This window comes from Eschrichtius robustus, chromosome 14 (assembly GCF_028021215.1).
Source record: "Eschrichtius robustus isolate mEscRob2 chromosome 14, mEscRob2.pri, whole genome shotgun sequence".
Taxonomy (NCBI): Eukaryota; Metazoa; Chordata; class Mammalia; order Artiodactyla; family Eschrichtiidae; genus Eschrichtius; species Eschrichtius robustus.
The window spans coordinates 52111360-52137496 of NC_090837.1; the positions used below are offsets into that span (position 1 = coordinate 52111360).

Here is a 26137-nt window from a genome sequence, read left to right on the forward strand (position 1 = left end):
ATCTGCTTTATCTCCTCTTTCTGTCATCGACCAATTTCCTATTTTTCTCATTTCAAACAATGGACAGTCACAGACTGTCTGATCAAAGAAGTGCAATAAGCAGATGGGTGCCTGAGAAAGACTCTTAGCAAGAGTAGGATGAATGGGCTGGGGGTGGGAAGAGGCTGGAAGCAGGCAGCCCATGGTGGGCTGCCCTGGGAGGCTGGCACCAGGGGTGAGGCTCAGGGTGCAGGTGGCAGGAATGAAGGACGGGGCATGAGAGGCTTTGTGGAAGAGGATGGGTGACAGTGACTCAGACACAGGACCAGGTGAAGGACGTAGTGAAGGTCACTCTTGCTGGTCTGGGCTTTGACCCTGAAAGAGGATTGAAATGGATCAGAATTGATGACGGCTAATCCCTAGGCAGGACGCATGCTTCCGGGCACGGAGAACTTTGGCTTGTTCTTGCAGGCGCTGCTCCAGTTTGTTGTGGGAGGGGAGGAGAGAGTTGGACAAGCCCGCGTGACCCACCCCTCGTGTCAGGCAGGACAGCCGCCAAGGCACTTGAGGGGTCAGTAGCATCCAGTGGAGTCTGTTTTAATTATGAAGAAGAGCATTTAAAATACCTCTTGGATAAAATCCAGAGATTTAACAGTTCAATTTCAGATATGACTTTAATTCTTATTCCTTCCTTTGCGAAGCGGTTGGAAGTGCTCTGAAAACATGTAGCGTCGTTTGTGGAGACAGCTTCCCCATTATCTCAGGATGCCCAGCGGCTTGCTTCTTCCCGACTTATGGGGTGTGTGGGTGTGGGTGTGTCCATTGGTGTGAACTGAGTTCTACTGAGAATGGGGGCAAGGACATCTCAGGCTCAGAGCCACCCCTGAGTCTGTGTGGGTAGCTTGCTGCATGTGGACGCTGGCTGAGGGGGGAGGGCTGAAATCTGAGCAATGCTTCCCTCTCAAGCTGTTTGCCGTGGGGCTGTGTCTCCCTGGAGGTGGGCATCTTTTTCTCATTTGCAAAAAGGCTGCAGTTGGGCTGGACGTGCTCAGGCATCTCTGGAGGCTCCTAGAATGACGGGTACTCTATAGATGGGGGGCTAAGGGCTAATGATTCCCAGGGAATCCCCGCCTGCCCATAAATGCTTCCTGCGCTGGAGCCTGGCTGTGGGTAGTTGCCTCTCCAATGCCAGGTCCCAGGCTTCTTCCGTCTTCCATGCTGCCGTCCATGTGGCTTCATTCGTTATGCTCATGAGATGTCTCACGGCTGTCTCTCCGGGCCTCATGTCCACATTCTAGGCAGGAAGAAGGGGGAAAGGCAAAAGGCATGGCTCACTGGGTCTATCTCTTTTTAATCAGGAAAACAAAAACCCAAACTGCCAGCCTTACCTGCCAAGGGTCCAGGGAGGTGACTGATTTCACCGACATATTACCAGCCTGAAAAAAATCAAGTCCCTGTTGGTGAGCAGGGAAGAGGGAACAGATGTTGGGCAGGCTCCCTGCAGCACCTGGAGGGGTGGACACCCCGCACCCCAACGTGGGCATCGCAAGTCATCACATCTGTCTTCATCGCCTGTAATCAGCATTTTGTCAAACCTTTTCTCGTTCCTTCTTAGCCTTCTATACACAAAATAATATTTTAAAGTAGATTTCAGCTAAATTTCAGGGGCTCCTGATAAGCTTATTTGCTTAAATATATAGAAGACAAGCTTGCCCTACAGAGTGAGGGCGCATTTATGCCGCGTGGCCCTGGGAGCTCACAGTTCCAAGCCGACGAGCACACCCACAGGAATTGTTCCTCTTGGCTACCAGGCGGCCAAACAGCTGGGATGCTTTCGCTTATTTTCTTCGTGAAGAAATTGTAATTTATTCCCAAATGCATATTTAAGGACCTAAAATAGAATGTTAGCAATTGAGTTTGGAAGGGCTCAGTAGGACTTAAGGGGCCGCAGCCGTTTTTCCTTGCCAGCTCCCAACCTCCTGTGCTACAGCGATCAGCTTCCCTGGGTGGCTCAGCTGCTCCCAGGCCCAGCCTTGTTCCCTTCCTCAGAGGAGAGGCTGAGGCCTCAGCACAGGAGGCCGATATTGAGCAGCTATGAGCTGCTCAGCTGGGGCCTGCCTGCAGGGGGATTCTGAGCAGCTGATTCATGGAGCTCCCCCATATGGCCCCCAAACCTCCAGCTTCATCCCTGGCAGTTCCCTGGAACTAGACAAAGGCACTTCTCCTCTGCTTGTATTCTCTCCCAGCCCCAGGCTAGTCCTAGACAGTCTTGAGGGTCCAGCTCAGGTGGCAGCTTCTCCAGACCCTAACCCTCTCCACCACCAGGTGAGTTAGTTACCCCACAGCTGGGCCCCTCACACGGTGAGCACACCCCATCACTGTGCTGGACGGGTCTTACCCATCCTCGTCACCCCAGGCTTGTTTCATGAATCAAAATCATCATCCTCCCAGCCCTGTGGCCTCAAGGGAAGTGGCGCAGCACAGGGAGCTTGCTGACCGGCCCCCCTCCACCTGTCCGGGTGCCACCCGCCCTTGGCTTCCCGAGAGCTGAAGGGGAAAGCTGGGGGCCTTGTCACAGCTCTGGGCAGAGGTGAGCATTGGCTCAGCACCTCACACCCTTCCTGGCTTCTGGCCGTGTGCCAGCCCGGGGCTGGCCGCAGGGAACGCCCCGAGGATGTCAGGCCAGCAGGGAGGCCACATACATCAGAGCTCTGTGGGGACATGGTCCCCCTCCTCGGCCTCTTGGCTAGTTTATCCCTCACTCCTCTTCACCCACCCACTGGGCAGCTGCCCAGATGGCTGAGTGTAGCAGGAGAGGCGGAAGTGCTCAGGTGTCGGGGCGGAGGATGTTGGAATGATGAGAGGAGCCCCTGAGATGCAGGAGGGCTGACCGGCCAGCGTTGCAGGATTCCCCTCTGGCTCCCGTCTCCTCGGTGCGCGGACCAGCTTTGTCCATCTCTGGGCACACACCACACGCTCCAGGGCCAACCAAGGCACATTACGACACCTTGCAGCCTGCAGGAAGGGAACTCTGAGAGGTTTGAGTTTTGTTTCCACTGCTTCTATGGAAAAAAACAGGTTTTTTTTTTTTTTTTTTCCTTGCAAAATATCACATTTTTCCCAGTTGAAGGCAAATCAATTTTATTTTGTAACGTGTCTGGCTCGCGAAGTTCCATTGCTGCCCTGCTCTTGGCGGCCTCTTGGAACTAATCCCTGATCTCTGCTGTGCTGAGAGGTAGCTAGTCCTTCCCTGAGCTAAACTGAGGGCATTTGTTTTCATGTCTAAGTAAGTTGTGAGTTTGCTTTTAATAGAGGACCAAAGATGATGCATTAATCTTGGATTCTCCTTATTTTATCACAAGAAAACTGCTGCAGATGGAAAAAAGCAGGAGATCATCGTCCTGGATTCCAAGAGGAGCAATGCTATTAATATTGGTCTGACGGTACTGCCCCCTCCAAGAACGATTAAGATAGCCATTTTGAATTTTGATGAATATGCCTTAAACAAAGAAGGGATTGAGGTAAGAGGAGCTCTGTGGAGCGTTATTTGTGTCCTGTAATACGCTGCATATGTAAACATTACTGTGTCCAATGTGACTTTCTCCACAGGGTGGCTTGCCATTTTGCTGTCTCAGCCAGATTCTGAATAATGTTAATAATTCTCACATCTTGTTTTTTAACTTCTGGGGGGAAAGAAGCCCCACTTTGCCTAGGAAATTCAGAGATCCTCGCTCTCTGGTTCGTTTACTAACTTCCTTCTGACCACATTCCGCCTACCTCGACGTGGAAGAATTTGACAACCTCCACGGGGGTGGGGCTGGGATGCCTTCTTTCACATCATTTCAAACCAAATACATTTAATGAACAGTCTCAAAGGTAGGGTTTTCCGTACGTGCTCACTCCATGTTAGCGGCTTTGTTTCTCTCTTGGCACCCTTTGGGGTGTGTAGAGATGGGTTTCATTTGATCAGCTGGAAAACACAAGCCAACTGAGTCTGCAGCATTTGTTAATCTGAGTGGCACAAGTGGAGAGAGGTTGGGTGCCTTGGCTGTGACTACATGGCTGGCAGGCGGCCCAGCTGGCACCACAGCTCCCCTGCTCTGCCAGGGTCCAGTGCCCTTCCACCAGGCCCTGCTCACCCTTCGCTGTGGGCTGGTGCCTGTCTGTAGGAAGTTAAATCTCCTATTCTCATAACAGAGAAAGAGTGAGTGAAACCAATGGCTCAGCCCACAGATTCCTACAGACGGGTGGATGGCCTGGAGGCCCACTGGGTCAGAGTGGGGATCTTAGGACACTGCTTCATGACGTTGAAACATCAACGTCATGAAGCAGTGTCCTTCTATTGGCAAAGAGCCCTGGATTCCTTTAAGGGCTCTCCATACTTGAGATTCCTTCATACCCAGTCTTATTTGAAAGCCTCGAGAGTGAAGGAAGCCAATGAAGCCTGGCTGCAGTGAGGGAGAGCGGGCTTTGGCAGGAGAGTTGAAAGTGAGGCAGGCCTGGGGGGCTGTGCCGGATGCGTCTCCAGCCCTGAGTGTGGTAGGGGGCAATGGGGCCCATGGGGCAAAGTGATGCCTGAACCCAGGAGGACAGCTGTGCCTTTGTGCTTTGGAAAGCAGAGACCTCCACAGGGAAAGCCCTGTTCCAGGGGTTTGTACTGGATGGAGTACAAACTTCAAAATCCATGCTTACCCAGAACCCCAGAACGTGACCTTATTTGGAAACAGGGTCTTTGCAGACATGATCAAGTTAAGATAAAGTCATCCTGGATTCGGGTGGGTCCTACTCCACTGGCTGATATCCTTCTAAGAAGAGAGCAGTTTGGACATAGACCCAGAGAGGGGAATGCCATGGGAACACAGAAGACACACAGGAAGACACACAGAACAGAACACCGTGTGATGATGGAGGCAGAAATTGGAGGGAAGCGTTTACAAGCCAAGGAACATGAAGGACTGCCTGCAACTACCAGATGCGAGGACGAGGCAAGGAAAGATCCTCCCCTCGAGTCTTCAGAAAGAGCATGGCCCTGCCGACACCTTGATATTAGACTTCTAGTCTCTCAAACGGTGAGAGAATAAATTTCCTTTGTTTGGAACCCCTGAGTTTGTGATGCTTTGTTATGGCAAACCTAGGAAACCGGTACGAGGCCTAAGCAACTCTGCCCTGAGAAACACACACACAGCCTGTGCCAGGAGCAGGTACGATGAGGGAAATGCACTTCCCTCTGGCTGGAGAGGAGGTGGAGCCCGAGCCCTGGAGTCAGGCCATGCGGGACAGCAGGTCAACAGAGCCAGGGAGTGAGGGCACGTGGCAGACCGGGGAGGGTGTAAAAAGGAGAGAGCATGTGACAGTAGGCAAATACAGAGAGGGACACTGAGGCAGCTGCCAGACAGCGAGAAAGAAGGGGGCAGGCCCAGCCTCAGTGTGAGGCACCTCCACCCTGGGACGCACGGAGCAGCAAGAGAGAAGAACATTGGGCAGGTGGGAGCCGCCAAGCGGGACGAACCAAGTGCAAAGTGTCTCTCACATAGGACAGACAGAGTAGTAGGCCCTAGCGCACGTTCTGGCCATCCTGTTTACTTCACAGGGTCTTTTAAAGACTGCAAAAGCTTCAGATTCGTACATAGGCTCCAAATGCAGCCAGGGCCAGCTTGATTGAAGGAAAAAATGACAACTTCCCCTTTTAAAAATATTTCCCCTTCTTGCCATGAGAACTTGGAAGTCCATCAGGAGAGGTGGATGCCTTTGGTTTTGCCTTTGCTCTTTCCTGAAATGTCGGTCTCCCTGGGTGGGGAGAGTTTCAGATACAATAAGTTACTTAGATTTTAGAATGAATCAAATTATTTTTTCCTTTGCTGACTGGTTTCCAGCTGAGCACCTTTTCGATCCAGGAAGGAATGATGGCAGGTACAGTAATGATGACGGATATAGGAGCAGCAGCACAGCTAAACTTGACTTTCCTAGGTTTCCTCCTGTGGCCCAGACGCCAGGTAGGTGCTTCACACAGATGCTCATCAGAACCTTAGTAGTATGTTCTTCATCTTAAAGATGAAGAGGGTGAGTTCCAACGTTTGTCTGTGTCCAAGCTCACAAGCCAGTAAGAGGTCGAGCTGAAATATGATTTCTAGAGCCTGAGTCTGAAGTGCAATCCACAGGCCAGCCCTGGCGGCGGCCAGCCCAGGTGGGCTCTCTGGGCCTGGGCTCACCCACCGAAAAGAATAAGAGGGAATCTGAAAGGGGAGTGAGAAGATGCATGAGGCAACGCAGTCTGCATCACAGCGCTGCCTGTGGTTTTCCTCCGGGAGTAGCTGGCATGTGAAATGAGGTACAGTGAGAGGACACAGCCATAGAAAACACTGCCTAACCCTTCCTGAGAGCTTATTGTGTCATGAGTGCTCGGTAAATTCATATACAGTCACGAGACATGGAGTTACACGTTTTTACCACAGTTTTTGTTGAAAGCAAGGTTTCTCAGCTGGTACTATTGCCATTCTGGGCTGGACAGTTCTTTATTGTGGGAGCTGCCCTGTGCATTGTAAGGTGTTCAGGATCCCTGGCCTCTGCCCACAAGATGCCCGTGGCACCCATCCAGGGGTGACAACCAAAAATGTCTCTTAGCCTTCGTCAATATACCCTGGGGCCAGAATCACCCTGATTGAGAACCCCTCGTCTGAAGCTGCCTGGGCAAATCCAGAGACTGTGTATATTTTCAGCTCTTGTCAGCTGTAGCTGAGAATCCAGAAGAAACCAGTCCTTGTGGGGAAGACAGAACCCAGGCCCTCCCAGCTGTCACCTGCTGTCTCTGGCCACTGACCCCAGGGGCCCAAGGGGTAGAGATGGTCTTCATCCATGTGCAGAGCTACTCCCCCAAAACTTATTGTCTAGGCTTGTTGTTCAAGAGTTAAGTCAGGGCTGAGAAGAGATGTAAGTGGTGTCCTTACAGATCTTTACTAATATGATTTCCAGCTTATGCCCAAATGGCCTTTTGCCAAACCGTCTGCTTCTTGGATGCAGGCCCTGTAGCGTGGCACCACGGCTTAATGGGGTCATTCGAAATGAAACCTCTGTGTACCTGGACGTGATTAGGATGTATTCACTGACATCCTGTTTGTCAACCCCATGTTTTGTATCTGGTTCATCATGAAAACCCATGGGAGTAAGTAACTTCATTAAGGAAGTAGTTTTTCATAAGAGTATTAAATTTTAGAATATGATTTGGGGGGCATCTTTAAGTATTATTAATGATATTTTCCCAAGTAAAACATCGCTGAGGTATCACAGATGGAAGTAGGAAGGCTTTTCGTTTTCCTCCTCGCTTTTCTCATTTTTAGAGTCTGTGTTTACTCAGAGGGTAACACAATTGAATGGCCCCAAACGACATTTAACTTGGCCCTGCTTGGCTGCCAGGCCAGTCAGCATCCTAGAAACAGAAGTTCCCTTTGGCCGCCTGTACAAAACTACAGCATCTTCTCAAGCAGTTTGTGTTGGGGAACCCCGTCCATGGGTCCCTGAGTGAGCGCTGGACTCGCGCAGATGAGCCTGAGCGCAGGAGCCCATCGGTGGGTCCACAGTGCCAGGAACCAGAACGTCCCAGTGACTGGGCACCTTAGCCACACTGGTAGTTTGTGGCATCGCCATGAGCATGGAGGTGGTGCTGGAAAGTAGGAGGAGCCCCTGGGTGGTTCTCCAGCGCTGCCTTGGTTGATCCAGCCTAGCTTCAGACACTGCATCTTCATCTGTAAATTTGGTGCATAATTTCTGCCTTACATGCCTCACTTGAGTAATCATAAGAACGAAAGAAGATACTATCAAGAAATAAACTTGAGAAGTTAACCTTTAACCTTGAGAAGTTAATTAAAAAAAAAAAAAAAAAACCCTCCCTGAGATTAAGTGCATGAAGAGAATGCCATTGTCTCATGAGACTGCAAGTTGCATCCAAACTAGCCTCAGCCATAAAGGCTCCAACTTTCTGCTGTTAGATTCTCATCCAGAGTCATAGCCAGGGTTCTGTTCAGAACTCAGGAGATATGGGGATACATGTATATGTATAGCTGATTCAATTTGTTATAAAGCAAAAACTAACACACCATTGTAAAGCAATTATACTCCAATAAAGATGTTAAAAAATAAAAAGAACTCACAAGACATGATAATTACTTAGTACGGTCTCATCTGCAGGTGAACGAGATGGCCAAACCCCAAAGCATTCGGGTCCGTAAAAAATAAGTAAGACTTACGAATTTTCATCTGAAATATGATTTTCAGATACAAAAGCAAGCATACTTAAAGCAGTGCTGGAGAAACACTATCTGGAAGAAAGCAAAAAAACACTGAGATTATTATGTCGTGGGCCTGTTTGATGTTTTTCTCCCTGTGAAACCAAATGGTCATCACAGAAACATCAGTAAATCTACTGACATGGTAAAGAGCAAATTAAAGGTATGCTCATTCCCTGTCATCTGCTCATGGAAAAAAGGGGCCATCACCTCATAGGAGGTAGCGTTGACCTCCTGTCCCCCTGTCTTACGGCTATTTTTATTGTCAGTGATGTGTAAAAAAAAAAGTAAAATAAACTGGCAGATGGCAACCTCATAAATCTTCAGTAGTGAACAAATGGTTTAAATTAGAGAAAGGAAAAACAAAAGTGTTTGATTACTTTCCCAAAGGAAAAAAGCAAACAAAAATCATCCCAGGAAAATGCCTTCTGAAGAAGGGGGAAAAGTGTTGACAACTTTGTATTTCGGAATTCTTGTACACGCTTAAAACAATTTGAGCATTAAGGAAATTAAAATACAAATTCTTAGTTAAGTTTTTCTTTTGAAAACCAGTTAAGTTCAAATGCTGGGTGTTTTGGAAGAAGTGACATCTGCTTGGATTGTTTTGGTCCTTTTTAAATGCCATCTGTGTGGGTAGGTGGGGTCAATAGCATCAGCCTGTGGGAGAACAAGGAGGATTGTCACTGAACGTCTCCCCGGTGCTCCATTCCACCCACATAATCTGTGTTTGGGGCCGTGATGAAGAGGATGTTGGAAGAAGAGGTATCTAGGGCTCACCACCTGTGACCTCACTCTGACCACAGCCCAAAGCAGGTCTTCAATACAGTTTGGCATCACTGACTTCTGATGAACTCCTGAGACAGTCCTCCCTGATAACACTTTCAGAAGCCTAGGTCAACTACTACCCCACGCAGATACATCCTAAGGCACAATCGTGTAGATATCTGCATGTTTGCTGATTCTGGTGTCAAGTGTCCAGTCTTTTATTTTGGCTTTTTTTTTTTTGAATTAATATAGAGTAAAGTTGACTTTTGGGGGGGGGGGTCCAGGTCTATTGAGTTTTAAAACATATATAAATTCATGCAATGACTACTGTAGTCAAAATTCACAACAGTCCCATCTCCCAAAAAAGCTCTTGTGCTGTCCCTTTCTAGTCACACCCTTAACCCACCCCTAGCCCCTGTTAATGACTGATTGATTCTCATCACTATGGTTTTGTCTTTCCGAGAATGTCATATACATGGAATCATACAGCAAGTAACCTTTTGAGATTGGCTTCTTTCACTCAGCATGATCGATGCCTCTGAGATTCATCCAAGTCGCAGTTTGTATCTACAGTTGGTCCCTTTTTATTGCTGAGTATCATCGCATTGTAGGGATGTACCACTGGCTGTTTGTAAATATAAATATTCACCCGTTGAAGAATATTTAGCTTGGTCCAGTTCATAGCAGGTATGAATAAAGCTACTACAAATACTCATGTACAAGTTTTTGTGTGAACACTGTTTTAATTTTTCTAGGGTAAATACAAACGGAATTGCTGGGTCATGTGATAACTCTATGTTAATCTTTTGAGGAACTGTAACTTGTCTCTTCATTCTCTTAACAGTGTCTTTCACAGAGAAAAAGTGTTTAATTTGGATGAAGGTTAATTTATCAACCTATTCTTTTTTTGTATCATGTCTCGGAGTTCATTGCATAACCTGTGCCACAGAAATTTTCTCCTGTGTTTCCTTCTAAAAGTTTTGTAGTATTATCTCTTACTTTTAGATCTATGATCCCCTTTGAGTTAACTTATCTAGAAGGTGGAAGGTTTAAGTTGAGGTTCACTTTTTGCATATGGATTCCAGTTGGTCCAACACCATTTGTTGAAAACACTACCATTTGTCCACTGAACTGCCTTCACCCCTTTGTCAGAATCACTGGGCCATATTTGTGTAGTCTATTTCTGGATGCCCCGTTTTGTCCCACTGGTCTCTGTATCTATCGTGCAGCCCATGCCACACTGTCTTAATACTGCAGCTTTATTGTAGGTCTTAAAGTCAAGTGGTGTGACTCCTCCAAGGGTATTCTTTTTCAAAATTATTTTGGTTTGACTGTTTTGGTCCTCTGCCTTGCCATATAATTTTTAGAATCAGCTTGTCTATATCCACAAAAGATCATGCTATTTTGTTTGGAATTGAGTTAAATTTATACATCAGTTTGGGAAGACTAGCATCTTGACTATGTTGAGTCCTTCAGTCTGTGAACACTGTTCCTTCTCTCTTCATTTAGATCGTCTTTAGACGATTAGATTGCTTTCATCAGCATTTTCTACTTTCCAAATGCAGATCCTACACGTGCTTTGTTAGATTCATACCTAAGTATTTCACTGTAAATAGCATTTTTTAAAAATCTCAGTTTGTAATTGCTCATTAGTAATATATAGAAATAAAATGGACTTTTTTGTATATTGACCTTATATTATGCAACATTGTTTAACTCATTGTTTCATAAGTTTTTTGTAGATTCCTCAGAATTTCCTATGTAGACAATTATACCATCTGTGATAGGAAGAGTTTTATCTTTTCCTTTCCAATCTGTATGCATTTTTAAAATTTTATATACCTGGCTAGGATTTCCACACAATGTTAAATAGGAATGGTGAGAGTGGACACCCCGTCTTGTTCCCATTCTTAGAGGGAAGGCATTCTCTCTGTCACCATTAAGTATGAAATGAGCTGTAGGTTTTTTTTATAAATGTCTCTTATCAGGTGGGGGAAACGCCTTCTATTACTGGGTTGCTGAGAGTTTTTTGTCATGAATGGAAGTTGAATTTTATCAAAACTTTTTTGAGTCAATTGAAATGACTGTGAATTTTCTTGTTCACACTGTTAATCTGGTAGATTAATTGCATTGATTAATTTTTTTCATATTGAACCAACCTTGTGGCTATTTTTAAATATATTGCTATATAAAATACAGCAATAGATTTATATATCTTAATACATTGGCATTTATTTATATACTTTAAAATATTTTGTTAAGGATTTTTGCATCTGATTCATCAGGATATTGGTATGTAGTTTTATTTTCTTGACTAGACTAACTTTGTCTGGTTCTTGTATCAGTGTCATTCTGGTTTCATAAAAAGAATTGAGAATTGTTCCATCACCTGTTGGAGTTCAAGCCACAGATTCTGACCCACCTTCTGTGGACTGTTGTTCCAGCATCAGCTCAGTTTTCAAAGTTTTCAAAGACCAGTTCAGGTCTCAAAGTCTTAAATGTGCTTTTGAAGGTCAGATTCACACATGAACAGCTCAAGGAGAAGCTCAGAAGTTCTTAAACAGCTTTGTGCCCTTGCTTTGCAGGCTCTTCATGTTTCATGACCTCCCCACTGCTTTCTGGTTTTCTGGGGCCTTCCTTTTTAGTCCTCCAGTGAAAGCTGGGGCTTTAGTTACCTCACTTTACCATGCACTTGCTATGACTGTGCCCATGTCTGGGGCCAAGCAGAGAGAAGATAGAGAAGAAAAGCATAAGGAGTTTGCCCCACCTCTTGGGACCACAGCTCCACTGACTGGAGAGGAATGTTCCCTTCATCTAAGTTTTAGGACCTGCCAACCTTGCTGCCACCGCTAGGAGACCCTTTCCCACACCTCGAGTCAGAACTAGAGGGCTCCCCTGGTGTTCTCTCTGTCTGCACCTGATACCCTCTTCCAGATTTTTGGGCTACCTGAGCCCAGGCTAGGGAATACCAGAGGAAAAATGGTCAACTCATTACCAGTTCAGTTGAACTTTCAGTTCTGGTCTTCTTCCTCAATCCACCTACCACTGTTTCTTTTTTTTAAGTCTTCAAGTAGCTGCTCCATGCCTGCTGTCCAGGGTTACAGTTGCATTTAGTGGGACAGACAGAGTATTGCTTACTCCATCTCCTCCAGAACCGGAACTCCTTCCCACACTTTATCCAGATGGTTGCTATTGTAGAGCAGTAACCAAAGCCACCTAGAATTAATGAATTAACATAAGTTACTGAAAAGTATGGCACAATGTGTATTTCTTTGCTTTGATACTCTCATTTGATAAATGAGAGAAAAATAATGACACCTTCCCTTTCGTAATGTTGTGTGTTAAATGTCACGTGATGGGAATTTTTACCTTCTTTTAAAATGTAATCACTAAGGAATTTGAACTTATAAGAGTCATAATCCTTCTGATGCCTGTTTGCTCCCTCTGCCTTCCACAATTGACTTTTACCAGAAACAAATAAAAGCAGAAAGTGTTACTCTTTCCATTAGTAGGTAAGTATTGCTCTTTATAAGTACCATCATCATTTTTTCCTCAATCAGACTTGAGCTTGATGTTAAGATGTTTTCACTTCTATATAAAATTTGAAATATACTTGAAATATTTAAAACAATTAAAGTTATAATATGGCCCATGTACAAAAGTTAGTCTGAGCTCTTGGTAAATGATTTATTTTTGTAAGCTCATAAATTAATCTGTGAAAAGATTATATTCTTAACATGTTTTACTCTATTTCTTAGGGAACAGGGAGCTGTTCTCTAATCTTCTATCTTATTCTTTCACCTTTCTCTCACCCCCCCATCCCTTTCTTGCCTAGAATGTCCTTCATGTATAAGACCAGGAAATTTAGGGCAAGTTGCTTATGAAACAGGAGATTTAAAGAAAGAGAAAGAATGTTAAAACAAATGAATGTAAATTTAGATGCTACGTAGGGCTTTTCTTCTCTAAAGTTTATTTGGTATATAGCAGCTGTATATGATAAGAGCACTGACAACAGAATATCTCTACTACCTGGTTGGGAAGTTACCATATGAATTTGGAAACATCGAAGGGTCCACCCCTAAGAATATACTGTATCATTCCATCTTTCCAGAAAATTCTAACCATGATTCCCACCGAAGAAGAGAAGCAGAAAATCCAGGAAGCGCAGCTGGCCAACCCTGAGGTGCCCCTGGGCAGTGCAGAGCAGTTCCTCCTTACACTCTGCTCCATCAGCGAACTCTCGGCTCGGCTCCACCTCTGGGCGTTCAAAATGGATTATGAAACTACAGAAAAGGTAAGCACTTAGGAAGAGAGGCAGCCAGTCCTATGCCCCCAGAGTTGAGAACGTTCATTTTTTTAACGGTAAACATAGTGAAGTATCATTCCTGAGACAGGGTTTGAAGGGTGAGGGTTTGATCGTGATGGGGTCATGTCTACACCGAGTGATGAGCAGCCTACCAGTGAGGGCTTATTCTACAGTGTCTGTCTGGCACCAGCCTCAGATACTTGACTGTTTAAAAAAACAAAAAACAAAAAGACCATCAAATGTTTTTCTGACTCTATATGCTCATTGTAGAAAATTTAGCCAATACAGAAAGACACAATATGGGAAGTGACTTGCAATCCTTCTATCTGATGATGGTCACCTCACTGCCATTGACTTTGGCAATCAGCAGGTCACTGGGTCCCTTTGAGAGAGTATCGCAGTAGAAAATCTGAGATGAACAGATTGCAAGAGAGGAGAGTAGAAGGAAAGGGACCTTGACAGTGAAGGCATGGGAACACTCATCCCGAGTAGAAAGTGGAAGAAGCAGGTGTCCTCTCTGGATGGGTGAGAGGTGAGTATTTTTTGCAGGCTGAGAAGAAGGAACCATGGAGAGGACAAGGGAGGGATGGATGGTGAGCTGGAGGTGAGATTGACTGAGAGCAAGTGCCCGGAGGAGGTGGAGAGGCTGTGTGGTCTTCCTCTTTCCACAAAGGAGGGAACACGGTCCTTTCTTAGGGCCAGGCAGGTAGCAGTGGGCTAAGGCTGCTTCAGGAGGGAACTGCTATATTTGACTCCATTCGAGAATCAGGCAGGGCTGAAGAAGCCTAGAACTGCTAGGGTGAGGTGGTTGCAGAACTAGTCAGCATGTTCAGGTGATTTTCTGGAGAAAAGTGAGAAGTAACTTCAGGGAGAAAACAGGTCATCGAGTCAGCCTTGGCTGGGGACTGGGAGGGCCTGCCTAGCAGAAGCAAGGCTGGAGAGAATGAAGCTGAAGCTTCTGGCTTTGGGGTCCATGCTTGGGGAGAGCCTCAGTGAGGACGCTGAGGTGGGGGGTGGTTACAGAACAACAAGACAGAGGGAAGGGGAGACCGAGGCCATGAGGCTACAGGGCAGGCTAGACACCCGAGAGAGTGGGAGTTATGAAGAAAGCTGGAGTAATGAGGACGATGGCCTTCTAGAAAGTAACCCAGGCCAAGAGGTGGCCAGCCACAGAGTGCCTAGAGGGGAGGTTAGGAGACCTGGGTCCAGGGACAGTGAGACCACAGTTTCCAGTGTCATCTGCCTGGGAGGAGAAAGGCAAAGAGGAAGACTGGTTCAGATGCTGAAGGAACATGCAGGTGAAGAGTTTCATAGACATCAACCATGGTCAGAAGAGAGAATGGGAGGAGAGTATGAGCTGAGTGTCCTGCTTGAGCTTGGGAGATGGGCAGGAACAGGGGAAGACAGAACAGATGTGACCCAACCAAGCTCCTGTGAGCCACAGGTACCCAGTTGGTCTCCACTGAGGAGACTTTGGGGCTAGACTTTTTCCTGCTGCCTTTCCGCTCTTTTCCACACCTGGGAGAATGTGCCCATCACATGGGATTGCCTTATACTGGGAGAACTACACTGGTAATGACCTTGTACAAAAATTAAGAAGAACAAAGTAAAACCAAAATTTACGCTCTTCTATCACCTTCTTCTAACTTTTTTTTAATTGAAAGGAAGTGGCAGAACCACTTTTGGACCTGAAGGAAGGAATAGACCAGTTGGAGAACAATAAAACCTTGGGCTTCATCCTGTCTACTCTCTTAGCCATTGGGAACTTTCTAAATGGAACTAATGTAAGTCTTTCCCATCCCTTTCCTCCCAAAATCCCTGCCCTTCACAAAATCCCTGCCCTTCTCTTTCCAGTGGAGGTCGTACCTCTGGTCCTCCAAAGCACAATTGAACAAACAATTTTTGTGTTTTTTGGTGAAAATCTAAAAGTTTTGTCCTTAAAATATCAGGGCCTATTTATTCAAGCCTGTATCTTGCTATAAATAAGAAAACTTAGAAAAATAAGCACTTTATTCCTTATGAAGCTTGGCTCCTCCCAAAATTGACTTTGGAGCTATTTTCTTCTACCCTGTTTTTTTCTTTTTCTCTTTTTTCCCCTGAGCTTATCACTTAAATATTTATACTCATACACATTATAAACAAACTTTTGTTTGTTTGTTTTAATGGCCTGTCTTCGGCCAGGAAGTAGAAAAGCAGCAGGGAAGGGATTAGGGAAGTTGTAGATACCTACATGGCAGAGACCCCACCCCTTCGCCCCATCCCAGCACCCTGATTTAGGAGCAGAGCCCTGGGATAGTCCGTGGCTGATGGGCGTGGTGGGAAAGGGCTGGAGGCTCATTTTGCTCTCAGGGTGGCTGGTCCGTGTGTGATCAACTAAGGATGATGGAGCGTGTGGCCTGAGATGCTTCAGTCACAGAGGAAATAAATATTGGGCTCCTTCAAGAGAGCATTGATTCTAACCATTTGCTCCTTTCTGAGAACCTGCGTGAAACTTGTTCTTCCTGTCTTTTATTAAATGTTCCCCAAACAGGCCAAAGCGTTTGAGTTAAGCTACCTCGAGAAGGTTCCAGAAGTCAAAGACACCGTGCACAAGCAGTCACTTCTCCACCACGTGTGCACCATGGTGGTGGAAAACTTCCCGGACAGCTCTGATCTGTACTCAGAGATTGGGGCCGTCACCAGGTCAGCAAAGGTATGTCCGGGGCTCGGAAGAGCGGGCGTGCCTGTCCCCAGAGGCTGGCTCTGCATCAGTCATCTCTGCGGAGCACAGGCTCTGTTAACTAAAATGCCCAAGTAATGCTTGCACCCCCTGCTCTAGAGTTTGTGAATAAAACTCATCTCATGCCATTTCTAATGGACTTTTGAGATCATTTTCCCATCTCTGGTTCTCTGTCAGATTCTTTCCTGCTGAGGTATGTGAAGCAAGCCTGCCATCCCAGTCAGTCCTAACCCTGGCGTCCCCTGTTCAGCTGCGTTACTCACCAGGCTGGCTTCTCCAGAGCAGTGAAATCACCCAGCTGGTTTTAGGTGGGCAAAAATGTGCAAAAGTTGCAATTTGGCTCCTCTTCAAACTTCCATAGGACCCCGCAGTGAGGTGTGGAGCCAGGAAACTAAGGGCACGCCTGGCCCCCTGACCCCTACAGATTGGCCATGCCCATGATCTTACACTGAGGGAACAGTTTTACAGGGCTGTAAACAGTGTAGAGCATTGGCCCCTCAGCTGCAAGCTCTTAAACTTAGTGCAGAGTTAAAATCTTCGTGAGCTTATGGTTTAGTCGTAAGAGCTGGACAGCCAGCTGCCCCCGCTGCAGGAGCATCCCTGGGGCCAAACAACCCCAGAGGGATCCCAAACACAACAGAACTGGGAGATGTAAGGGTCTTGGAAGCAACAGGGAACTCACAGGGAGGGGCTTCAGTAGCGCCAGGTCAGTGTGGAAGAAACTCCCAGAAATACAACCCGGCTGGGGAGCTGAAAGCAGGACAACGTTTAGCTCTGAGACACGTTGGAATCTAGTGTGAACATAGGAGAGACTGTGGTGGGCAGAGGGGGGAAAGGGCTTTGCTAGGTTCCCCTTCAAGGAGCCTTCCCTCTCTCTGCCTTTCCCCACAGAGCTGGCTTGTGGGGACCTGGGGCCTGGGACCCTCCTTCCCCTGTCTCAGGCCAGCAGCTGCCAGGTCCACTGAGCTGGGCGCCCTGAGCCAGCCTGACGGTGGCCCTGCCTTGAGGCAGAAACAGGCAAGGCCAGCGATCCCGCAGCTCTGAGAGTGGACAGACTTTTCTATTTCACAGGCGCTCTCTCTGTATTTACTCTGTGCCAGGCACTGTTCTGAAGTCTTTAGAAATATTACGTCAGTATTCCAAAGGCCCTTCTGAGCGTCCCAACGGGGGTCTTCTAGGTGCCGCATGAGCGCCTTCTCAGAAGACAGTTTATTAGTAATAATTCTTGAAATAGAGTCTGCCTATAATTCTTGAGACAGGGCTTCATTTGGTCCTGTTTCCAGAACAAATCAGTTCCCTTTTTACAAATCAGTAGTCCTTTGTTCTTTCCAGGGCCTTCTGCTGGGTGGAGCCTGCTTGTGATGAAAGTCGCCCTGGCCTCGGGGCCCTGACACCAGGCTGGCCCCCAGTGACTGCCCTGGGACCCCTCAGTATCAGGCCTTTCCTTGCCTAAAGACTGGCTACACAAGCCAGAACTGCAGGTAGCTTCTCCCCATTAACCTCGGCAATTACGAAGGATGACTATTGACCCAGGTCCATGTGACTTACAACAGGATGCCAAGAGGGCATCTACCACCACTTCTTAGCCTTTACTCCCAAAGTTCTGGGGGGCTTTGAGGGGCTCTTATGTGTAGACAGGTACAAAATCAGCTTCAAGGACCCCCAGCCCCAGCTGCATTCATTCCGTCCCCTGGTGTGTCATTTTGGGTGTCATCACTGCAACCCCCGAAGAGCAGGTTACTCTGGCATCTGGAAGAAAACTGTCCCACCAGGGGCTGGTGGAAATGAGTGGAGGTGGGCATAGCTCTGGCTGCTCCTAGAGGGGCGGGGGGGACTCACAGCCTTGTGCAGAGTGCTGACAAGTCACGTTAGCTTTCAGAGAGCAACAGTGAAGTGTGATCACTGACTTGACCCCATGGCTTCAGGAGTGGAGGCAGGTGACCATGTAGGTGCTTCTTCCTTACATTTTTACCTGCATGTATTAGTTATCTACAGCTGTGTGACAAATCACTCCAAAAGCTAGTGGCTAAGGATAATGTATTAGTTTCCTAGGGTTGTTGTAACAAAGTATCACAAACTAGGTAGCTTAGAAAAACAGAAATAATTTGTTCCACAGTTCTGGAGGCCAGAAGTCTGAGATCAAGGTGTTGGCCAGGTCAGTTTCTCTTGAGAGAGAAATCTGTGCCATGTCTCTCTCCTGGCTTCTGGTGGTTTGCTGGAAATAACCCCAATCTCTGCCTTCATCTTCACATGGTGTTCTCCTTGTGTGTCTATGTCCAGATTTCCCCTTCTTATAAGGATACCAGTCATATTGGATTGGGATCCACCCTACTCCATTGCAACCTCATCCTAACTTATTTAATTACATCTATAATGACCCTATTTCCCGATTAGGTCACATTCTGAGGTACTGGGAGTTGGGACTTCAACATATGAATTTTGACAATAGGAAACATTATTTCATGAGTGGTTCTGTCTCAGGTTCTCTCCTGGGGTTTCAGTCAAGCTGAGGCTGCAGTCATCGAAGGCTCGACTGGGGCCGGGAAGTTTTTCCCATGGTGGCTCACTCATCTGTTAGTTCTTAGAGAGAGGACTCAGTTCCTTCCCATGTTGGACTCTCCCAGGGCTCCTTGAGTGTCCTCATGACTTCACAGATGGCCTTTCCCCAAATATGTGGTCTGAGACAGAGCAAACAAGAGCTCCAGGCAGAAGCTCTTCCCCATTTGTGACCTAGCTTTCACATTCTATTCGTTAGAACCAGGTCACTAAAGCTGGCTCACATTCAAAGGGAAGGATTTTAGTCTTTACATTCTGACGGGATGAGTGTCAAAGAATTTGCTCTTAAAGCACCAGACCACTCATACTGTGTGTTTTCCCTACCCCATCCCTTCTGCAGCCCCGGCTCTCGTCCCTGAGTTGGCCCGCTCCACCCCAGACTAACTTGATAAGACTTGACTACCTCACAGCACAGTTCCATGTCCTCCTACACACGGAAGGTGGCCCATGTGGAGCAGTCCTCAGGAGAGGGCTTCCTGGTGAGGACTTCCTTCTCACAACAGAAGGCCAGGCCAGCTCTCTCCCTGGGGTGGAACTTTTTAGGGACAAACCTAGGCTTAAGGCATGACGGTTGAGAACTTAGACTCTGGAGCCAGAGAGATGTGGGTTCAAATCCCAGCTCTACCACTAACCAGCTGTGTGCCTCTCACAAGTTTCTTAACCTTTCTGTGCAACAGTTTCTCCCCCATGAAGTGGGGCCAGTTACAGAATCTGAGGCCATGAAGTAACTGTGAAGACTCAGATCATGGTGGTTTCGTCAGCCCCAGCAGGCAGCCAGCTGAGGCAGCCTTCTAGCTCTCCTCAAAAGATGCTACATTAAGCTCCACCCTCAAACACCTTTTGGTCAAAGGCTCTCCACCTGGTTTCCATTGGCAGTGAGGTCACTTTTTTCTGCCACTACCTTTAAGGGCTCACAGTGGATTCTCTTCCCTGAAAACCATCTCTAACGTGGTTTCTGCCCGACCGCTCTGTACCCACTGCAGTGCTGGACAGGCATCACCTGGTTAGACTGTACCAAGCTGCTCAGTACATTCTGAGCTAAACTGAAGTTACTACACTTATTGAAGTTATTACAGATATTGTGGATCAAGGTTGCTGCCAGATGCAAATGAGGACAGATGGCGAAGCTATGATTAGAGCTGTTACAATTGGCATCAAACCTCCTAGACCTCTTAGATGTTATGTGTCAATCCCAGACCATCTGGAACCCTTTCTAGGCTTATTCTTTGAACTATTCAGTCCTTCTTTTCGAAAGCTGCGTTCCTTTTTCTTTCAGGTAGATGCCAGATTTTTTTTCTAAGCTCCATTGTATCATAGGAAAATGGAGCTTTTCTAATCTGGATCCAGAATTCCTTTGTTTTCAGGCAAATTATTTTTCTCAAAGTCCCACGGTGCTCGCTGCTTACCTGAATCCCCAGCCTCTGCCTAAACTTGCCTTCTGTTTTTGGCACCATAGCACCCAAGAAATCCAGGACGTGTGAAGTCTTGCCTGGCCCCTTGGGCATCTCCTATGCTCAGTATACCTTCATCCTGTCTGGTGACAGATCTTCTCATGGATTCAACTTTTGTTGACTTGGCCTCCTCCATTGTCTTTCTCAGGGTGGGGCTGGAGGTCTGAGGTCACTCCAACCAGTCCCCTTGGGCACTCGCCTCCAAGCCTTGCTCTCGTGACCACAGTCACAGCATCTAAGCGATGGCGGCTTACCTCTCCCCACCTCCTCTTTCTCCTCCTGACCTTTGTTTGCCAGGCTCTCACCCCTTCCCACCATCTCTCACTCTCCATCCACCTCAGTCCCCTCCCTTCAGCTCACCAGTTTATCTATTTCTTCCTCCCCTACTAGTCTTCTCAGTTTCTTTCCCCTATCTCACATCTCCCTCCATTAAATACCCTCAAGCATATTATTTCACGGCTAACTCTCTGATTCCCATAATTTTTAGTCTAGAAGTTCTATCAAAGCATTCTTTTAGAAAGCTTCATCTCAGTCCACTTTAGTCAATCCAAATTGGTCCCACTTCCCCGAAGAGCAAAGTGAATGTTCCGTCACATCTGTTCTTTGCACACGTGGTTTGCATCTGCTGGCAGATGGGATGGACCACACACCCCGATACTCACCCAGACACAGAGGCCTGGTGGGTTCTGTACATCCTCAGTGCTCGGTGATCACCTGTCTGTACTCTGAGCCTCCTTGGGAATAGGAAGTTGGTCTCTTTCCACATTGATCTTTGTCTTCTTCATACCTGGGAGGGGGACTGGCATGCACTAGTTTTTCCCTGAGTGTTGTTTGAATGAGGGAATGAATGGATAAATAAAGTAATTTGTCACACAATGTAAAAATGATCATGGTGAAGAGAAGCTCTGGCTGCCCCTTAACTGGCCCCAGCATATCAAGGCCATCCATGTAGGACTATGGTGCATTCCTCCAACCTCAAGTGAAATATCTAAAGAAAAAGAGAGCTCTGAAAAATTTTATGAGACATCTGCTCAGTTCATCTTGTACTAGATTCTTTGATATCACGTTTTAATTTACAGTGCCCGAAGACTTTTCTTAAGATTTCTTTCCAAATACGGCAAAAAAAAAAAAAAAAAAAGTGACACTTGCGTTGAGTTCATTTGGAGAAGTTTTATCACTAAATAATTTGATGTCAAGACACGTGGATAATTTTTAGGCCATAAATATATTTGTATTTCAAGATGTAAATTGGGTTTTGATGTTTGTTTCTTCCCAGAGGCAGTTCGGTTTCCTGGGTCAGGTTGATGTCCGGTTATTTCATTGCATTTGTAATGTTCTCTCTCTGATTTTCAGGTTGACTTTGATCAACTTCAGGATAATTTATGTCAGATGGAGAGACGATGCAAAGCTTCATGGGATCACCTCAAGGCAATTGCAAAACATGAAATGAAACCAGTTTTAAAACAACGAATGTCAGAGTTCCTAAAAGACTGTGCAGAGAGAATTATAATTTTAAAGATTGTCCATAGAAGAATAATTAACAGGTGAGTGGATTGAGGAGCTTATGCAAACATCAGTAAAATGGCATGTTGAAGATATTCTGCAAACCAAGATCTGAAGGTTAAATTTACTAACATCGTCCTGTAAATTCTTGGTACATAGCAAGTGCACCTTTGACGGACTTTTTTGTTTCATGAGTACTTAATTTTTCTCAAACACACACACACCCCAATAATATGATGCCGTTGAATCTTGAGATGGGAAGGAATCTCAGAGACGCTGTCATCCAAAAATCCTACTCGATCAGGAATTGCATCTGTAAGATCTCTGGCAAGTTGGCCCCTGCATCTTTGCATCTGCCTGAACAGTTCTGCCTACAGAAAGTACACATCCTTGGAAGGCAGCTTGACTTGTTAGGAAGCTTCCTTCCTCATATCAAGCACAGCCTGCCTTCTGAGACCTTTCTCTCGTCGATTCTCGGACGGCTGCTCTGTGCTGCAGCCCTCCTAGAGACAGCCTGGGTCCCACCATGGGTCCCATCCTCTGGATCAGCCTTCCTTCAAGTCCCAGGATCCATGAGGACCCTGGGAGACACAGCAGTGATGTGTCAGGCCTTGCCTGACTACAGGGAGGCTGGCTGGGGTCTGGGACAGCTCCATGGCTGTCCAGAGCCGTCTCCCTTGTAAGTGGTGGCAGCACCAAGACTAGGTCTTCCAACTCCCCAGGTCAAGCCATTTCCTACCAGGCATCCCCCACTTTCTTCTCCTTTGTCTTGTCACAGAACAAGGTTGCAGGTCCCTCACCCCGGCCTCTGGGTCTGCGTGCTGTGTGCTGGGCCTTGCACCTTGATGAGCAAGTGTTCAGACCTACAGGCTGGGGTTTCCCTGGAGCAGGTGCTCTGATAACAGACGCTCTGAAACAGGCCTCCTTGCAATTCTGTTAAGGGAGCCCTCCCTTGGGGTCATCTAAACCACAGGCTTTCCCCAGAGAGCTGCTCTTCAAGCCCACTCCCACTCTTGTGCTTGAGTACTTTATTATTATTTTTAAACAAATGTGTGGTACTTTCATTTATCCCTGTGCATTTCACATTTTTTATTATTTTTTTTCTCTTTTCCCCCCCTCCATACTCTGTCTTTCCTTCCTTCACCTTTCTTGAACCCATACAGAACTTTTAAAAAACCTCATTCTCTTGTCTGCCTGTGAGCCCTCTCTCAGCTTGTGTCACGTGCTATTTGGGTGATCATACCTCCTGGGTCTTGATCCAGACTTTTCTGGGTGGGAGGTGGTGAGGTGAGTCTTTAAATGTTAGACTGGATAGGAATAAGGAACAGAATCTTCCCTCCAGGTTGACAACTAACCATTACTCAGTACTTTTGGAATTTAGTTGTTCAACTGTAAATCCCCCTCCCTGTACTTCATCTGGACCTCACAGCTGCCTTCTGGGTAGGAGGATCTTATCAGAGGTTTTGTCAAATTTCTTACTACAAGCAAAGTACACGCTGCTTTTAACATGGTTAAAAAGGGGAAGCAGAGAGTGTAAGCTGCTTTGGCCCTCCATGCTTTGTATGATACAAGCAATTTCCAACTTAAAACTACTCAAATAAACAAATAGTTTCCATTTGGAATGGCAGGAAACTGGAGCAGTTTTATGAAAGTCTTGTAAAGCTATTATGCCTGGTCACAGTAACCATCTTATCCCAGACAGTTTAAGACTCAGTTTGGTGATATATCTGTTCCTTAAGCTAGTGTGTGTGTGTGTGTGTGTGTGTGTGTGTGTGTATGTATGTATGTGTATATATATGGCATGTGCAGATATGTATGCTATGCATATAGTGTTTGCTCTGATTGTCCTTTTCTCCCTGGTAAGCTGGTTGCCCAGATGCTGGTTGCTCTTGTGTGACCTGGATCCCTGATGCTCATTATTGGACACCCACCTGGCCGCCCACCTTCTCTGCTCCCCTCTGTCATGGAGCTAACGGGGCAGGCGCTTCCAGCTCCCTTTCCTGTCTGATGCCAGTGGCCCCTCTTAATAAAGGAGCAGAAAAAAGAACTTAGACAATTCTCTTTAGGCAAAACCTGACTTTCAAACTGTTGCCCGGCTAAGAACATCTTGTTCTGGATGTCCAAACCTGAGATTAACCTGCCCTTATGCGTTGCTGCGGTGACAGCCAGTTCCACTCTGTGGATGTACAAACCGACTTGCCAATTCCCATGGAGTCACTGGGCTGCAGTTACACCGTGGCAGGCACTGCAGAGGGGACCAGGTGAGAGTGGGGAGAAAGGCCTTCCTGGGAGGCACGGAGAACTACAGCAAGGACCTGGCATTCCTCGGGCAGAGACAGGCGGAAAACAAGCGAACACCCACACACTGGCTTCCCGGTGCCCCCAAATCCACCCCTCCGGGCCAGACACCCTACTCAGTGGCACACATGAGGAAAAGGGCGGAAGGTGGAACATATCAGAGGTGTTTGGCTTGTGCCTCACGACACTGATGAGGGGAACCAGCCCCTCCATAACCATAAGACCTTCTTGTCATGTGTTATGAAAGTTACAAACTCAACTAACAAAAATCCCTTAAATGTTTTACTCCCTTAAAGGCATACCCACTTTGTTCTTCTGAAGGAATGCCACAGTTTCTTTCCTCTCACAGGCACATCTGAATCTTTTTTCAGGTGCGCATTTTACTTGCTGCTTATTACTCCCCTGTTTACAAAATATATACAGTAAGTCCCCTACATACAAATGAGTTCCGTTCCGAGTGTGCGTTCCTAAGTCCAGTTTGTTCGTTAAGTCCAACAGAGTTAGCCTAGGTACCCAACTAACACAATCGGCTGTATAGTACTGTACCGTAATAGGCTTATAATACTTTTCACACAAATAATACATACATAAAAAAACAAACACAAAAAACAAAGAAAACACTTTCAATCCTACAGTACAGTACCTTGAAAAGTACAATAGTACAGTACAACAGCTGGCATACAGGGGCTGGCACGCATGTTCGCATCTTTGAAAGCAACTTGAAGGTTTGTATGTAGGGGACTTACTGTACTTGAATCATGTCTCCAACTTATATGTTAAGATTGGATCCCCTCTAGACAGAAACAATGTTCTGGAAAGCAGAGGATAAGGAATCTTGAGTAGTACTTACGTATAAAAGAGGACCCAGCTGTGGGCTGATGGATCCTCCCTTGATTCCTCTTACACACAGATCTTGAGTAGTGGTCAGTGGCAATACATGCGTATATTACACTATCCTATCCTAATATATATAATATCATGCCATATCTCCAGTATATAATGTCAGGTAGTAATAAGAGCCAGGAAGAAAAATTAAGAGTGTAAATGGGATAGGGAGTGATAAGGACATGCTGTTTTATGTAGGGCGGTTAGGGGAGGCTTCTCTGAGGAGGTGATATTTGGGCAGAGACTTGGGTAAGAGAGCCATCCAGGCAGCTGTCTGTGGCAAGAATGTTCTTTCTGGGCGTAGGGAAGAGCTAGCACTGGATGCCTTGTTAGGACCTGTGGTCCTCCCAGTGGAGTGGCCACCCCGCCCCTCCTTAGAGTCCCTGCAGGCTCTCAGCTCAGCTGTGTCCCCCGAGGGTCCCCTACACACCACACTGGGGGCCTGAGGCTCTGAGGTGGGCTTGTTCAAGGAATCACCAGGAGTCAAGAGTGACTGGCGTCCTAGGCAATGAGGTCAGAGAGGTAGCGGGGCCAGTTTTGTGTGGATACACCACATGTTGTTTATTCATCTGCTGATGGACATTTGGGTCGTTTCCACTTTTTGGCTATTGTGAATAATGCTGCCATGGAATTTGTGTAGGTTTTGTGTGGACACATAGTTTCATTTCTTTTGAGTATATGTATAGGAATGAAATTGCTAGGTCATAGGTTAACTCTGTGTTTAACTCTTTAGGAACTGTGTCTTTTCAACCACAGCTGAACCATTTTGTGTTCCCACCAGTACTGTGTGAGGGTTTCAATTTCTCTACATCCTCACCAACCCTTGTCTGTCTTTTTTATTACAGCCATTGTAGTGATTGTGAAGTGGTGTCTGAATGTGGTTTTGATTTGCATTCCCCTAATGACTAATGGTGTTGAGCATCTTTTCATGTACTTATTAGCTATTTGCCCATAATCTTTTTGGAAAGGTCTGTTCAAATCTTTTGTCCATTTTTATTTGTCTTTTTAGTGTTGAGTTGTAAGATTTATGTATATATTCTGGATACAAACCCCTTATCAGACATGATTTGCAAATATTTTCTCCTGTTCTTTGGGTTGTCTTTTCAATCTTGAGAGTATCATTTGAAGCACAAAAGTTTTTAATTTTGATGAAGTCCAGTTTATCGTTTTTCTTTGGGTGCTTATGCTTTTGGTATCATATCTAACAAATCATTTTCTAATCCAAAGTCATGAAAAGTTATACTTTATGTTTTCTTCTGAGTTTTATAGTTTTAGCTAGCATTTTTGGTTTTAAACAGCATTTTTTTATCCCCCTTTAAATGCATGTCATATGCTTTCCTTCAGTATTCTTCACAAAAAGAATAAGCCACTGTCCTTCATTTGAAAAATAAACCAA

The 26137-nt window shown here is 46.2% G+C and overlaps 1 protein-coding gene across 5 annotated transcripts in view; it reads left to right on the top strand.

Moving 5' to 3' along the window:
- Nucleotides 1-26137, top strand: part of FHOD3 (formin homology 2 domain containing 3) — a 491850-nt gene that overhangs the window by 432601 nt on the left and 33112 nt on the right. For all 5 annotated transcript variants that reach the window (XM_068562567.1, XM_068562563.1, XM_068562564.1 and 2 more), the window contains 5 exons: nucleotides 3342-3500; nucleotides 13135-13317; nucleotides 14994-15113; nucleotides 15860-16021; nucleotides 21409-21599. In XM_068562567.1, coding sequence (XP_068418668.1) covers nucleotides 3342-3500; nucleotides 13135-13317; nucleotides 14994-15113; nucleotides 15860-16021; nucleotides 21409-21599 — 815 coding nt within the window. The remainder of the gene's footprint in view (nucleotides 1-3341; nucleotides 3501-13134; nucleotides 13318-14993; nucleotides 15114-15859; nucleotides 16022-21408; nucleotides 21600-26137) is intronic.